The sequence below is a fragment of the Vipera berus genome (genome assembly GCF_964194415.1).
Source record: "Vipera berus genome assembly, chromosome: W".
Lineage (NCBI taxonomy): Eukaryota > Metazoa > Chordata > Lepidosauria > Squamata > Viperidae > Vipera > Vipera berus.
Window position 1 is genome coordinate 56,354,582 of NC_138210.1, and position 16,537 is coordinate 56,371,118.

At 42.6% G+C, this 16,537-nt stretch overlaps 1 protein-coding gene across 1 annotated transcript in view; it reads left to right on the forward strand.

Annotated features, from left to right (window-relative positions):
- LOC308676096 (aldehyde dehydrogenase family 16 member A1-like) overlaps positions 1-15,731 on the forward strand; it is a 55,068-nt gene extending 39,337 nt beyond the window's left edge. Inside the window, exons 17-18 of the mRNA XM_081341820.1 lie at positions 9,085-9,210; positions 15,251-15,731. Coding sequence (XP_081197946.1) covers positions 9,085-9,210; positions 15,251-15,424 — 300 coding nt within the window. The 3' untranslated portion in view covers positions 15,425-15,731. The remainder of the gene's footprint in view (positions 1-9,084; positions 9,211-15,250) is intronic.
- Positions 15,732-16,537: the final 806 nt, after the last annotated feature.

The window sequence follows — 16,537 nt, forward strand, 5'->3', positions numbered from 1 at the left end:
GAACATACACGTGACGTATGCCTGCCCTCATGTGTGAACCTCAATTACTCCACGGAGTGTACCACCTATTTCTCTTTTAAGTATTTTTCCCCCTGCTCATGGAATATTTATTTATTTAGCAAAAAAAAAAGTACATGTCGGCCACTTGGCAAGACTCTGGGGCCATGGTGGCGAACCTATAGCACGCGTGCCACAGTTGGCACGCAGAGCCCTCTCTGTGGGCACGTGCGCAGTCGCCCCAGTCCTAGGCCTTCGCTTTAGGCCTCTGCCACCGTGTGCAAAAAAAAAAAAGGTTCAATCAATTTCAACTTCTCAGGGGAGGAAAAAAGATCTCACAAAGTTGGAATTGATTGATTGAACTTTTTAGTCCCACCCAGTTTGCCGTTACCACTGCAACCACGCCCACCCAATGGGCCACAGCCACCCAATGGGCCACGCCCACCCAGCACCCGACAATACATAAGTGGGTTTTGAGTTGCAGTTTGGGCACTCAGTCTCTAAAAGGTTTGCCATCACTGCTCTGGGGTGTTGACATTTTATCAGAACCTGATAAAAACATAAAGTCATACAAATGTGATTAATGTAAGTTTTATGCAAGTTTTAAGAACTCCAAAATAATCTTAGCTCGGAAAAAACGGCAAGTAGAAGTTTGATTTGGAAATTTATAAACAGACTAAGGGGCCAGATGGATTTTAAATAAGATTTTGAAATGAATTACAAGAATCCTTCCTCTGGATTGTAAATATGTTTATTTTTGAAAGTATTAAGAAATGTTCCCATCAGAAAATGCTGTTGATTAGGGGGGGAAAGATAAGACGGGACTTTGAAGCTTGGACCACTAGAAGGAACCAGAAAGAACTAAAGTTTATAATTAAAGAGAGATCCACTGTATAGAATGGAGCAAAATATTTTTACCTTTTGAAGAATTCATGGAGTTTTGAGAACATTGCACTGAGAAAACTCTTAAAATTGTCTGCTGTCATAAAGCTAGGTTCAAAAGAGGTTATAGAAGAGAAACTAACTTTATTGGACAAGACAGAAGCTGGTTTTAATGTGGATTTTAAAATGACAGGTTACAAGAATGATATGAAAAAGGAAATTTATTTATTACATGTCTATGTCTAAAAGTCTTTTGGAGACATTGTTGACAGAAACCTTTCTTGTTGTTTTCTCTGTACTGGGGGTGGAGGAGAAGCTAAAAATTGAGCCAAAGAAGTTGTAGTTATTATTATCCTTATGCGGGTTGTTATTTTAATTTGCTTTAGGAATGTCTACATTTTTTTTCCTTTTGAGTCTGGAAGGAACAGGCAGAATGGCTTCTGTGGTACCCCAAGAATGTAAAATTCCTCACATGGGAAGAGCTTAAGTCTGTCTTCGGGAAGTTGCATAAGAAGACAATTGTATACATGCCCTTATCCTGTCATAGTGTTAATAGATATACAAATATATTTGTAATTTATTACGCAATTAATAAAAGCAAGGAACTTAGGTGGTTTAATAAAATGGAAGGAATTGAGGTGATAGGAGTAGGGAATCAGATATCATAGCTATTAGCAATGTATCTCAACCTTGGCAACTTTAAGAGGTGAGGACTTCAATTCCCAGAATTCCCCAGCCAGCATGCTGGCTAGGGAATTCTGGGAGTGGAAGTCCAGAATTCTTAAAGTTAAGGAACAACTATATTAGAGTCACACATGATTTCTTAACAACGTATAGGTTTATCCTCCCTTCCTTTAAGGCAGGGTCTCAAATTATGTATCTGCTTTCTGCCATTTTATTTATTTATTTTATTTTATTTATTTAATTAGTTTTATATACTGCCCTATTCCCGAAAGACTCAGGGCGGTTTACAGGGCAAAGTTTAAAAAACAATATAAAAGTTAAAATAGAAATAGAATTAAAATAAATTAAATTAATTACTAGCCCAACAAATTAAAACAAAGTTTAAAACTTAAAACCCCTCAGTCCAGGCCAGATAGATCAAAGAACCAAGTTTTCAGGTCCCGATGAAACAAACGAGGGTCGGGGGCAGTTCCGAGTTCCACAGGTAAGTCATTCCATAGGGCAGGCGCGCCCACAGAGAACGCCCTCCCTCTGGGGATCACCCGCCAGCACTCCCTGACCGGCGGCACCCTAAGGAGGCCCTCCCTATGGGAGCGCACAGGACGATGGGAAGTTGATGCTGGCAGCAGGTGCTCCCTCAGATAATCCGGGCCCATGCCATTTAGGGCTTTATAGGTTATCACCAGCACCATGAATCTCACCCGGAGGGCAACTGAAAGCCAATGCAGCTCGCGGAGAAGAGGCGTTACACGGGAGTATCGGGAAACTCCCATCACAACTCGCGCGACTGCATTCTGCACCAGTTGAAGCCTCCGAGTAGTCCTCAAGGGCAGCCCCATGTAGAGAGCGTTGCAGTAGTCTAACTGGGAGGTCACGAGCGCATGAGTGACTGTGCGTAGGGCATCTCGGTCCAGATAGGGCCGCAACTGGCGCACCAGGCGAACCTGGGCAAAAGCCCCCCTGGTCACGGCTCCTATATGATCTTCCAAACTGAGCCGTGAATCCAGGAGGACGCCCAAGTTGCGAGCCCTATCAACAGGGGGTAACACCTCACCCCCCCCCCCCATAGTTAGCCTATATTTTCTCACATTTTCAACAACAACACACTGAGGCCTAAATGTATCCATCCAAGAGTTCTTGAAGAACTCATGTAAAATTGCTGAGCTAGCAAAAAATAGGTAATTTGTTGCTCAAATCAGTGCTGGAACTCCACAAAGGTAAATTTAGCTCCATCAAATTTTGGCAGATTTTTAGAGTGTCAACAAATATGTGAATAGAAACAAGATGCTGTACTTGGATTCTCAAAAGCCCTTCAGAGTTTTTCATCGATGACTCTTGAGTAAACATAGTGTCTATGGGATGAGACAAAGTGTTTCTTTAAGGCCTACCAACTGCTTAAAGAAGAGAGAACAAAGAGTAGGAATAAGCAGGCATTTTTCTCAGAGGAGAAAAAACATGGAGTCCCTTGAGGATCCCTATGCTGGGAACTATTGCATTTTAAATTCTTGATAAAGGCTCTTGATTTTGGGTTAAGCCCTGAGCTGGCTAAATTTGTAGATGATTGCAAACTGTACAGAGTACAGGAAGTCCTCGATTACAACCATTTCTTTTAGTAAGCATTTGAAGTTACAACAACACTGAAAAAAAGTGGCTTATGACCACACTTACGACCGTTGCAGCTTCCCCAGGGTCACATGATCAGAATTCAGCCGCTTGGCAACCGGCATCGATTTGATGATCATTGAAATGTCCTGAAGTCATGTGATCACCTTTTGCCAACCTTCTGATAAGCAAAGTTAATGGGGAAGCCAGATTCACTTTAGTAACCATGTTACTGATTTAACAACTTAAGTGATTCATCATAGCAACTGTGTCAAGAAAAGAGGGCAATACTCACTTAACAAATGTTTCTCTTAGCAACAAAAATGTTGGGCTCAATTGAGGTCGTAACTCAAGGACTACCTGTATCAGTTGCAATTGCCCTTTCGTATGTTTTAGACTGCCATTCCTTGTCATTCTTCATGCTGGTTAGGAATGATGAGAGTTTTGGTCCCATTAGAAGATGATAGTCAATTCTTTATTGCAGGGGTCTCCAAACTTGGCATTCTTTTTATTCCCACACTGCCTAGGGAATTGTGGGAGTTGCAGTTCACAGTCTTAAAGTTGACAAGTTTTAAATGACCCCTGCTTTTTATTGGAAAATACTGTCAATGAAGAACAGGAATAAATGGCTCTTATAAAAATAATAAAGCAAGCCTAAATTAAAACAGTATTAAATATATACATTAAGATAGAGAGGAGGAAGAAGAAAATGTTAAAGATTTCTCTCTACTCTTCACAAGGAAAAACCTTGGTGAAGTTATAATCTTCACTAGGTGTATAAACTACTTAAATCCATAAAATTATCATGCCTCAGCTTCCATCTCTCCTAGATTTTGGATAGAAAACACAAATAGATGTGTGTGGCCTACTTTAGGATCTTAGGAAAACTGTATGATTCACTTTGTTTTGCTGGTTATAGTAACAAGCAGATTGTTGGCTGACTTTGGATCTGTATTTCCCAAAAACTGGTCTTCTCTAGAATTGCAAAATAATAAGCAGAGCCAAGGAGCTTCAGAACTCGACCTAATTATGTCAATATTGTTTCTTGGACTAAGGGATTGGTCAAAAGAATGTGAGAGAGATTCCTTGCAGATGGGTAGTTCTAGGGTCTTTGGGAATGGATGCAATAAAAGTAAAATAACTGGAACCCTAAACAGAGAGGTTCCTATATGCTTTTCACGCCATGCTCCATGCAAAGATAGATGAAAGTTATAGTCTGGCATAGCTGGAGGACACCAGCTGAGGGAATTCATTACATGTACAGAAATCTGTAATGGTGGACTTGGTATTTCGTTTTCTATAAATCCAGTTGTTTGCTTTCTGAAATCCATATTCAAACTTCCAACGTTCAAGTGGAGCTTTTTAAAGATGGCAGTCAGGCTTGCTTATTTTATCATTTGCTTCCCCATCTCATCGTGTGGAGGGTTTGGTGCCTCTTTTCATTTCGTAGAGTTCATCATAGATAGTACGGCTTTCTGGGTTATAACGGTGAGAAAAATGTTAAAGGTTTCCAATTACAAATAGTTAAGTCTTAAGCTGCTCGAGATGGCAGGATGTGCTACGTCTACTGGGAAAACGTACAAAGATCTAAAGATGGGACAGAGAAAGTCGACAATAAAGAGCACAATGTTACTTTACAAGCTCCCGTTCCCAATCTGAAGTTAGCAAAGCCATAGCATTGTTTTGTCCAGTTGTTTTGTACACTTATTAAGCAGAATCACCTGTTGTCAGAATAGCATGGATGGAAAACTACTGACTTGCTAGATTCTCTCTGTGGGATGACAATAGGTAAAGGTAAAAGGCAAAGGTTCCCCCCGCACATGCGTGCTAGTCGTTTCTGACTCCAGGGGCCGGTGCTCATCTCCGTTTCAAAGCCGAAGAGCCAGCGCTTGTCTGAGGATGTCTCCGTGGTCATGTGGCCGGCATGACTAGACGCCAGAGGCGCACGGAACGCTGTTACCTTCCCACCGTAGTGGTCCCTATTTTTCCCAGCTTCTGCCAACTGCTAGGTTGGCAGAAGCTGGGACAAGTAACAGGCGCTCACTCTGTTACGTGGCACTCGGGATTCGACCCGCCAAACTGCCGACCTTCTGATCGACAAGCTCAGCGTCCTAACCCACTGAGCCACCGCGTGACAATGCAGGGGATGACAATGCAGTCGTTCAAATAGGAGAAGGGAGCCCTTGGAACTAAAATTCTTAATCCTTATAACAGGAATCATCTTGTCTGTCCATCCCTACCTGCTCAAAATAAGCTACTTTGAATAAAATATGTCTGACAGTTGAGAAGACAAGCATTAGATTGCAATATTGACTCTTAAAACCAAGGGTGGACAACTGTCAGGACTGAAAAAGCTACTTTTTTCTTTCACTAAAGGACCCACCAACCTGAACCAAGTGCAGAATTCTGGTTCAAGAATGCCAAAATTTATCGTCTATGGAGATTCTCAGTCATCCAGGTCATGGTTGTCCCAAAGGTGCTTTTTTCAAGAGGCAACTGGACTTTCTTGGTTTTTTTCTTTGAAGACATTTTATTTCTCATGCAAGAAACTTCTTCAGCTCTGAGGATGGTGGGGAATGGAAAGATTTATATTCCTTGCAGACAGCTGGTCGTTTGCATTCATTTAGAGCAGACATGTCAAACACAAGGCCCGAGGGCCAGATGCGGCCCACAAAGTGGTTTCATGTGGCCCGTGAACCCATCCTGGAAACAGTGAGGAAACAGCCCCCGTTGCCTTGGCCCTGGCCCAGGCTGGCCGGGAGCCAATGTACAATTTTGTGGTGGCCATCTATGCTGAAACACATTCAGTCTTAGCTCCACAAGGCCATCTGGACACATCAAGGGACCAGCCCCTGCCGTGTCAATCCCGCCCCCTGGGCGCGCACTGGGGAGGTATCACCCTTTGTGAGGAATGAAGAAATGCACCATTGCCTGGAAGTGGCAAGCACATGGCCCTGCCTACTTCGGACAGGCTAGGGACTGGGCAGCATTGCACTTTTCTTCAGATTCACGCCACCCGGCTCAGCCTCTCTGCACTGTGAGGAGAGCACCCCGCTGCCTGCCAAAACCAGGCAGGCTGGGGGCTGGGCAGCACTGCGCAGGTAACGTCGACTCTCATGCTGCTCATGGCATCCCCTCCCCCAGAGCCCACCAAGCCGGATATGTGAAGTAGGCGAGGGCCATGTGCTGGCCACTTCCAGGCGATGGTGCATTTCTTCATTCCTCATGAAGGATGACACTTCTCCAGCTGTGTTTCTTGCCTGTTTTTCTCCCTCCCTCATCTCAAATATTTTCCCACCACTCGAAGGAAGGAAGGAAGGAAGGAAGGAAGGAAGGAAGGAAGGAAGGAAGGAAGGAAAGGGAGGGTCTGAGGGAAGTCCTGCTTTAGTCCTTCCCTGCTGCCCTTTCACCATCCCCTTGCCCCCTCATTCTGGGGTCTCCCATCCTATTGCTAAGGAAGCTTTGGATACAAAGCCAGGTCTCACATGGAGAGGGAGTGGGTCTCCCTCTTGACTTTGCTCTCGTACCCATCATGAGCAACCTGGCTAAGGAGAACAAGCATAGCAGAAGCAGCCTTGAGGAGGAGGTAAGTGCAGCTGGGCACCCCCTTGGGTAAGTGGGGCTGGGCTTAGTGCCGTGGGTGTTTGAGGACTGGGCTGGGCATTTGATCTCCGTGCCACCGTCCAGCCCCCCCCCCCCGCATGGCCTGAGAGGAACAGTGAGGCTCCTCCAGTGGACCGTGCCTTGGCACTTGCCCCGGTCCCATCTCTGTCTGCCAGAGACCCTCACATCTGTCCCACTCCTGCCCAGGCCCCCATAGGTACCCTTGACGCGAATGATGTAGAGCTGGCCATGCCCACCCAGTAGGCCACACGAATTCCAGCCACGCCCACCCAGTAGGCTGCTCCCACCCTGGCCACACCCACCCGGCCCCCTGAAGGTAACGGCAATGCTGATGAGGCCCTCAATGAAATTGAGTTTGACATCCCTGATTTAGAGAGTCGTTGAGGCCATTTGGAGGTTTATCTGTGTCCTCAGGGTCACCTAAGTAGTGCAAATGGGTGTGGAGCCATCTTGGAACTGCTGAAAGGACTGTGTTGTGTGAAGCTTCTTGGATGAGAAGCAAAATGTCTTCAGAGGAAAAACAAAGTCCAGTTGCCTCTTGAAAAAGCACCGTTGGGCCAAAATTTATCAAAATTGAACTACAGATTTATTAGGCCCCGAGAGTGTGGAAGGATCCATCTCCTGGTTATATTAGCTCTGTTGACTGGTGTTTTACTTAGTTGCTATGTATTTGAATGTTTGTCTTTATGATGTAATTGTTTTTATTTCTACTTGATAATGTTCACCATCCAGAATCACTTCTTGAGATGGGTAGCTTTATAAATTGATTAAATTAAATGATTAATTGACTGAGCTCCTGCTCTGCGACAGAATTTATTACTAATACGAGAACCAAACTCACTAGTATAATGAGTACGCTCCTGGTTTTTCTCCCCAGAGATCTTCTTCAAACACTTTAGTTTAAGGGGAGGAGATGGGAGGAATTGCCTTTTTTCATCTTTGTTAGATCATTGAAAGCCCAAAGCTCTGCTGTATTACAAATCATCCTGACATTTATGGCAGTATATGAGTGTTCTTCTGCTGTTTTTAATAAAGTTGACAAGAGATGTTGATTTCTAAAGAAAGACTTCTCAATTTATCCAAAAAAAGAGATTGCTTTGAACAATAATGTACTGCTGCAAGAATTTTATAGCATGGGACAGGTTTCTCCGACTTAGGGTCTGTCCTGCAGATACAAGTAGTTGTCGACTTACGACCACAACTGACCCCACAATTTCTGTTACTAAGCAAGACAATTGTTAAGTTTGCCTCATTTTACAACCTTTCTTGCCCCAGTTCTTACGTGACTCACCGCCGTTGTTAAGTTAGTAACATCCTACATTGTAACTGTCAGTGCCCCAAACAGGTAGTCATGCTTTGTTTTGGAGTGACCTTTCCTAGAAACCTAATGGCTCTGATAGAGATGTGTTGATGGAAAGACATATCAACTGGGTTTTTGAGTGTTTTATTTATTTTTATTTATGTGTGAACTTATAAATAATTTGGGGAGAAGCAGTAAGGAAGAAACAATATGCAAGAAGCAAATCTGTCAATTTTGGCTTAAATGAGGCTTCCCCCCCCCCCACACACACACACTGTTTCTCTTCCATTTATCAAAGAACGTGCAGGTGGTCCTCGACTTACAACAGTTTGTTTAGTGACCCTTTAAAGTTAAAAACGGCACTGAAAAACGTGACTTATGACCGTTTTTCAAACTTACAACTGTTGCAGCATCCCCAGGGTCACGTGATCGTGGGCCACATGATCAGAATTCAGACACTCAGCACCTGGCGCACATTTATAAACTTCTGACAAGCAAAGTTAATGGGGATACCAGATTCACTTGACAAGCATGCTTAACGATTGCAGTGATTCACTTAACAACTGTGGCAAGAAAGGTTGTAAAATGGGACAAAACTCACTTAACAAATGTCTCAGCAACAGAAATTTGGGGCTCCACTGTGGTCATAGGTCAAGGACTATCGGTAGGAAACAAGTTGAGAGTTCATACGCGCATGAGGAACATGGTACTAAAAATGGTAGATATGGGCTCACAGGTTCAGTCTAGAAATCTCAAATGTTTGTCAATATGGCATTATAGCAGTCATTGTGTTTTCATTTTTTGCAGCTAGGTTTCTGTGGCAGCTTTTTTTCCCCCGATACCAAAAAACAGACACAACATGAATCATCTTTAAAGCATGACAGCTACACATTCAAGGATAGGTGTTACCCTGTAAAGAGAGCGTATTGGCTTATTTTCCTATCATATAGGTGGTTAACGGCATCCACTTTCCCATCCCTCTTTATTGTTAACAGGTATTCGACACCTCTGACGTGCCTGCTGGGGTGGTGAATATCATCTCTGGCTCCCGGGATTATTTGAGTCGAAGTTTATCTGAGCATCATGATGTCCAAGCCATGTGGTACTTCGGCTCTAAAGAGGTGAGTGTCCTTGCAGGCTGTGGGACGGGTTGGGCCAATTTGCCACAACCAACTCACCGTGGCCATCGTGCTGTGGCACAGCTCATCGCAGTCAACATGCCGTGGGACAATTCAATATTTCAATTTAATTATTTTAAATAGTTTAAAAAATATTTTAATTTTTGTCATTCCCATTTCATTTTGTCCCTCTTTTTGTATCCTTCCTTCTTAATGATTCTGTTCTACCTTTTCTTCTTTCTGTGGGAGCGCCAGCCCTGTGGAACCAACTTCCCCTTGAGCTCCGGATGGCCCCGGATCTCCAGTCCTTTCGCCGCGGCCTTAAAACATTCCTTTTCCATCAGGCTGACCTGGACTGACGACAGGGATTTTTAAAATGTTTTTAATTTTGTTATTGGGGCTGCTAGTTTCTTTTTTAACTTTTGTATTATTGTATTTTTTATTGTTGTTAGCTGCCCTGAGTCCTTCGGGAGATAGGGCGGCATATAAGTCCAATCAATCAATCAATCAATCAATCAATCAATCAATCAATAAATAATAGTGCGGTGAGTTGTCCCGTGGCAAGGTGGCTGTGGTGAGTTGTCCTGCTGTTGGCCACAGTGCAGTAAAATACAGAACTACAGCCTCAGGTTTTTACCAACTTAAGTACTAGCCATTTCTATAACAACAAATTATATTAATCAACAAGACCCCAAAGTCAAGAGTTCATTTTTTATTTTATTTTTTGTCTCGAGCACAAAGTCCAGACATGGTTTCTGAGCAGAAGCAAAGCTGGGTATGTTCTTTTCTCTAAAGAGAAATTGGGAATGCAGGTTGACAGTTTTCAACTATGAAAACTATGTGTTTGTTTGTTTGTTTGTTTATAGAATTTATATGGCTGCCCACTCTGAAATGCACGTTGTTCTCATTTCTTGAGTTTGCCAACTGTACAGGGGCACAAACCCTATTTGAAAATTACATGAAACATTTATTTTATTTTTTATTTTAATTCCATTTATATCCCACCCTTCTCCGAAGACTCAGGGCGGCTTACAAGCTTAGCAGTAGCCTTCATTCTATGTATATGCCTGCTTATTAGGGCTTTCACACACACCCCAAGCGGCATTATTACAAAGTCAGCTTAATTGCCCCCAACAATCTGGGTCCTCATTTTACCTACCTCGGAAGGATGGAAGGCTGAGTCAACCTTGAGCCTGGTGGGATGCGAACCTGCACTAATTGCAGGCAGTTGGTGTTTCTTAAGGAGGCATTAGCCCACTGCTCCACCATGCCCAAGCCTATTCTGTTTTCTTAAGTTGTTGTTATTACTACTAGCAAATTTTGACTTTATAAGCACGCCATTGCTGTTGCTCCTTTCTTAAACTTCTTTCTGAGCCTTAACGTTTAGCTTTGGCAATGAAAGTTAAAGGCTAGAACTGCTGTCTAATGAAATCGTAATGAGAGGCTCTTTCTGCCTTCAAGACGTAGCCCAGGGAGCAGGAAGGGATGGCTTCTCCTACCCTTAAAGCCATAATATTGGGATTCCCCATTTGTCAGTGCCTTGCAACTCTAAATGCTGATACTACAGGATTTGTATTTTGTTGTGAGAAAACTCAAAAAATTACCATGGGTTCCTTCCTGAAAAGCAAATGACTCAAAGGCAACCTGTTCAAACAGGTCCTGGGGTCACTGGACTCCAGGAAATCCCACTACAGGGAGTTCTCGACCGACGGCCACAACTGAGGCCTAAATTTTGAGCCCAAAATTTCTGTAGCTAAGCGAGACATTTTGTTAAGTGAGTTTTGCCCCATTTTACAACCTTTCTTGCCACGGTTCTTAAGTGAATCGCCGCAGTTGTTAAATTAGTAACACAGTGGGTAAGTGAATCTGGCTTCTCCCATTGACTTTGCTTGCCAGAAGGTCACAAAAGCTGATCACGGGACCCCCCCCCCCAGACACTGCAACCATCATAAACGTCAGCCAGTCACCAAGCTTTTGAATTTTGATCCCGTGACCTTGGGGATGCCGCAACAGTTGTAAAGTGTGAAAATCGGTCATAAGTCACTTTTTTTCAGCGCCGTTGTAACTTTGAAAACAGTCACTAAATGAACTGTTGTTAGTCAAGGACTATTTGTACTGCACTGTGCCCTGTCCATCTTCAAATGTAACTGAGTTCCACAGCTGGTTTGTTGAGCAAGCCAAAGTCAGCCTTCCCAGCAAGCCGATTAAAAAAGCCCTGGTTTGTTCAGCCAATGACTACTTTTATTTTCTCTCGGTTTTCTTCTGTCAGTTCTCAGGTGGTATCCCAAGTATACTAGACAAGTTAAGAACAATAAGGTTTTTATACGGTGAGGGGTTGTTGGTTTTTCTCCACGCATTAGTCGATTTTGCCTGCGTGCTGTGGACTTTTTTGTAAATGAGCATTTTTGAGGTTTACCTCTTATTTATAGTTGGTGTGAGTCTGCTTCTGAGTTTGAAGCATATGGGGGGGGTTCTGCTTTTGTGGGGATTATCGGGGGATAGGTCTGTCATTTTTGTTTTTCTTTTGTGGGTGCATATTTTGGTAGCATTGTGAGGATTGATATTTGTTGGGTTTTGTAGGGGATAGTTGTGGAATATCATGCAAGATATGTGTCTTTCTTTTTTTTTAAGTCACTAAGTCCCCTGATGGGAGATGAGTTTTTCTGGGGGCTTGTATGTGGTTTGGCATTTGGAGACACGATCTTTAGGGGTTTGAATGAAGAGCAAAAAAGGACAGATTAAGGAGGGATATCTTTTTAAGCTATTTTTGCTTTGTTCAATAAGAGATGCATAGGGATGACAGTAGACCAGGAATAAATGCTAGGCTTATTAGAATGACAAGCATAATTTATAAACAGCTTCCATTTTAGATTCCTTGCCCGAACTAAACCTTGGTTCAATGTCTTGAATGAATGAAAATCTTTGGTCATGCTGCTTCGTGATCCCTGTGAGAAATATAAGTGGCAATCCAACTCAAGGTATTCTGACAAGGTCCCCCTTAACCTGGAAGCAGCCAAGATACTTTTCTCTCCTTGTTTTTCTTAACCTTGTGAACTCTTAAGATGTATGGACTTCAATTCCCAGAATTCCCCAGCTAGCATCTTAAACTTCAGAAGGTTGAGACACACTGTATTAGATAGTCGCAGAAGAAAACTGGGTGTTCCCAAGCCACCGTTTTCAGGGTTGTGAGCCAAGTCTTGTCTTTTAAAATGGAATCTGTTTTAAATTACCAGCAGTCTCTTCCTCTTCCTTCATAAAGTGTTAGGTGACATTATATCTTTACTTAGCAGGAGCCACTGTACTCGATCCTTTCCTTGGCAATCGATAATATAAAAACAATGCATCCATGTTAGATGACCAATAATGGAAAATATAGGTAGCTCAGGATTGAAATGAGAGGGTCTTTGATACTCTCTGAGCTTGGTTGTTTTCTTGCAGACGTTTCATTACCTAGTCCAGGGGTAGGCGTGGCTGGCTCAGGAATTCTGGGAGTTGAAGTCCACGAGTCATAAAAGAGCCAAGGTTGCCTACCCCTGACCTAGTCTATCATTAGTCTGGCTCAGGGGTGTCAAACTCAGTTTCATTGAGGGCCGCATCAGCATTGCGGTTGCCCTCGGGGGGGGCGGGGTGTGTGGCCTGGGTGGGCGTGGCCTACTGGGTGGGCATGGCTAAAGTGCATATGGCCTACTGGATGGGCGTGGCCAGCTCTACATCATTTGCATCAAGGGTGCCTATGGGGGCCTGGGCAGGAGTGGGACAGATCTGAGGGTCTCTGGCAGAAGGAGGGTCTCTGGGCCAGGGCCAAGGCAGTGGGGACCGTTCCCTCGCTGTTTCCAGGATGGCTTCGCGGGCCACATGAAACCACTTTGCGGGCCGGATTTGGCCCCCGGGCCTTGTGTTTGACATGTCTGGTCTGGCTAGTATGGGTGATATTACCTAGTTTGGGTAACGAAACATATGAAACAAAACAGCCAGGCTCAGAAAGCACCATAAGCCACTCATGTTCGAAAAGGTTGCATCGGATTTATTTATTTATTATCACATTTTTTTATTAGTTCATCAAAATATAAAATACAAAAGGAAATTCAGAAAAGTGATAGAAAACTAGGAGGAGGGGGAGGGAAAAAGAAAAAAAAACATGGTGTAAAGAGTAAAAAGTAAAGAACAAGGCACCGACTTCCAACTCTCTTTTTAGCACAGTAGAAAATAACATTATAACCTCAACGTTTTACTTTTACACAGCAGTATATACTAGCCATTTCTATAATAACAAACCTATCTAATAAGCGAAGACAAAATCAAAGTTTCTTTTTTTTTTCATTGCCAGCTCAAAATCCAGAAGCAATTTCCAAATAGAAACAAAATTAAATATATTCTCCTCTTTGGGTAAAAGAATCAATTTGACCATCTCTGCTTCTCCTAGCTGTGGAGAATAATATAAACTTCTGTTTACTCATTAATCTTTTATCATAATTTTTATTAAAAGAATTCCCTTATGCTATTTCAGGTTTTTTTTTCTAACCCTGAAGGGAGAAAAGGTTGAAACGCATTTATGATACTGACACTAGCTGAGAGACAATGTTTGAGAATACTCACAGAGTAAGGCCTATTCAAGAAACTTTTGCCATGAATCAAATGCTATGCATCAGGGAGGATCCTACAAGGGAGAGGTATAAACATTCCAGAACAAACAGGAGGAAGAGGAGAAATTTTTTTTATTAAAGTTTATTAAATTTATATATAAAATTCTATTTATTTATTAAAATTTTATGCCACCCTTCTCCCCTAGAAGATGACTCTGGACACTACAGTAGTGGCCAAGATTGTGAAAAACTTTTGGGAAAAGTGCATTTTTGAGGTTTGATGGCTAATAACACCACTTTTTTTTGGGGGGGGGAAGTAGTACCATAAAAGTATATATCAGTGGAAAGATAATTTAATCAAGAATGTAATCAACATAGTTTGTTCAATTATCTGTACTGTATTCTATGAAAAGTTATAGCCAAATAACCAGAAAAAGGAAGCACAACTTGTTTAGGTTGATAACGGGTAGCTTTCCTTCATCTGATTGTAGCCAATGAGCACAAGTGTTTAGAGAGCCAATCAGGTGTCATCTTGTTTTGGCAATGAGCCAATCAGATCACACTGGGATCCAGTTACTGATGTCATGTATTGAAGCTGAGAGGAGGACATTTGTCAGTGTGTTATGTGATCGCTATCAAGTTCTTTCATTTAGTGAGCTTGTAAAACGTAATAAAATTAAAGTAATGGTGCAAAGAGTTGACTGGTTGCCCAGAAAGCGATGTAAAATAGTATTATTAAGTGAACAAGGCTACAGTTATAAAGAAATTAGAAGAAAAAATTGGTGGAAACTTAACCAAAGGTGGCATTTCTACTGTACACTTTTTCCAAAAGGTTTCCACAATTTTGGCCACTACTGTAACGATGCAAAGGATTTGAAAGTCTCGGGCCTAAATCAGTACAGCTCTATTCGCTTTATCACTTTATTGTTCTATTCATCTAGGTGGCATTAATATCCAAACAACTTCAACAGTGTTTTCTTTTGCTATGTTTGGACCGTCCTTTTTTTTTAATCCCATTTATATCCCGCCCTTCTCCGAAGACTCAGGGCGGCTTACAATCTAAAGCACAATGTGCTTAGCAATAGCCTTCATTCTATGTATATACCTGCTTATTAGGGCTTTCGGGGGGGCCCCAAGCAGCATTTTTACAAAGTCAGCTTAATTGCCCCCAACAATCTGGGTCCTCATTTTACCTACCTCGGAAGGATGGGAGGCTGAGTCAACCTTGAGCCTGGTGGGATGCGAACCTGCACTAATTGCAGGCAGCTGGTGTTACTTAAGGAGGCATTAGCCCACTGCTCCACCAAGGCTCTTTTAAAGTCCGTCTTGTAGGAGGTTGTTGAAGTGGGTATCTCCTAACCGACAGGCCACTCACTACCATGTCTCTTTTTGTAGCCATCTGTTGTCAGGTAAACAGACATACAATGGCATCATAATAATGTTGATTCTTTCACCAACAGGGTTCTGGCCTTGTGGAATGGGCTTCTGCTGGGAATCTGAAGAGGACATGGGTGAATTACGGAATTGATAAACATTGTTGGAGTGATCACGAAGAATCAGGAGAAGAATTTCTCTACCAGGCCACCCAGTGTAAAAGTGTCTGGATGCCTATGGGTGACATATTTGCCAATTGAGCTTCAGGGAAGTAATTGGGAGGTGGGGCAGGGTAAAAAACAAAAACCAAAACCCACCCCTATTGTTGATAATAAAAGAGCATTTCTCCATTTTATTTAAACTGGTATCGAGCCGTTTTGAATGGAATTGGTGGTTCTTTCTGGGTATTTTCCCTTAGCAAATTCACATTCCCAGTGAGACAACAGAGCCTCCCTCTCATATATCCTCATCCATCCCCAGGTTAAGTGTCATGTTAGGTAACTGTTCGGCGGGGTGGGGCTACCCTCAATTCTTTTGAAAGGAGAAGGGCCACCCTAGGCTGTAGGAAGAGCCATAGTAGCCAAAAAAAAATCACAAGGAATTTCCTAGCACCTTTTTCAGACCACTGTAATAAATAAATGCCTAAGCTGTTCAGAGTTGCACATAACTTCGTCAGATGCATGGATGGCTAAAGCAGCGTTTCTCAACCGAGGCAAAGTGTGGGCTTCAATTCCCAGAATTCTAAGCCAGCCGTTCCCCATGCTGGCTGAGGAATTCTGGAAGTTGAAGTCCACGCATCTTAAAAGTTGTCAAGGTTAAGAAATAATGGGCGAAAGTGACATGGAATTTATAGCAGGATGTGGCAGAGGGAGGGAGGGGAATAGATAGGATGATTATTGTACAGGTGATGGAGCTGCAAAGTGGATTTTTGAAAAGGGGGATTCTGGTGGATTTATCAGGTAATTTTACAGGGTTTCTTTCTTTTTGTAGAATTTGCAACTCTCCTATTTTATGGCTTACAGTACAGTATTCACACTTTTCTCACTGGGCAACACCTGTTGGCAACTGTGCTGAGAGGAGCCTGCAAGGTCTATGGAAAAGAGTAGTCGTCAGAAGCTCCAATGTGTCTCACATTGCTTAGTCCAGGAATAGACGGTTACCCAGTAAAAAAAAGGTCAGATTTAGGATTGCCAAATGAGATATTTCAGAAGCTGGATTAATTTGTTAAATGTGTGTCTCTTATCCAAGTTTAGTCTAATTGCAACTGAGTTAGTTATAACTTAAAAGAGAGCCAAGTTGGAAAAGACGGAAGATTATTGCCTTTTTTTGTAACAAAAATTGCCATTTCCTATTCAGCGCAACTCAATATTATT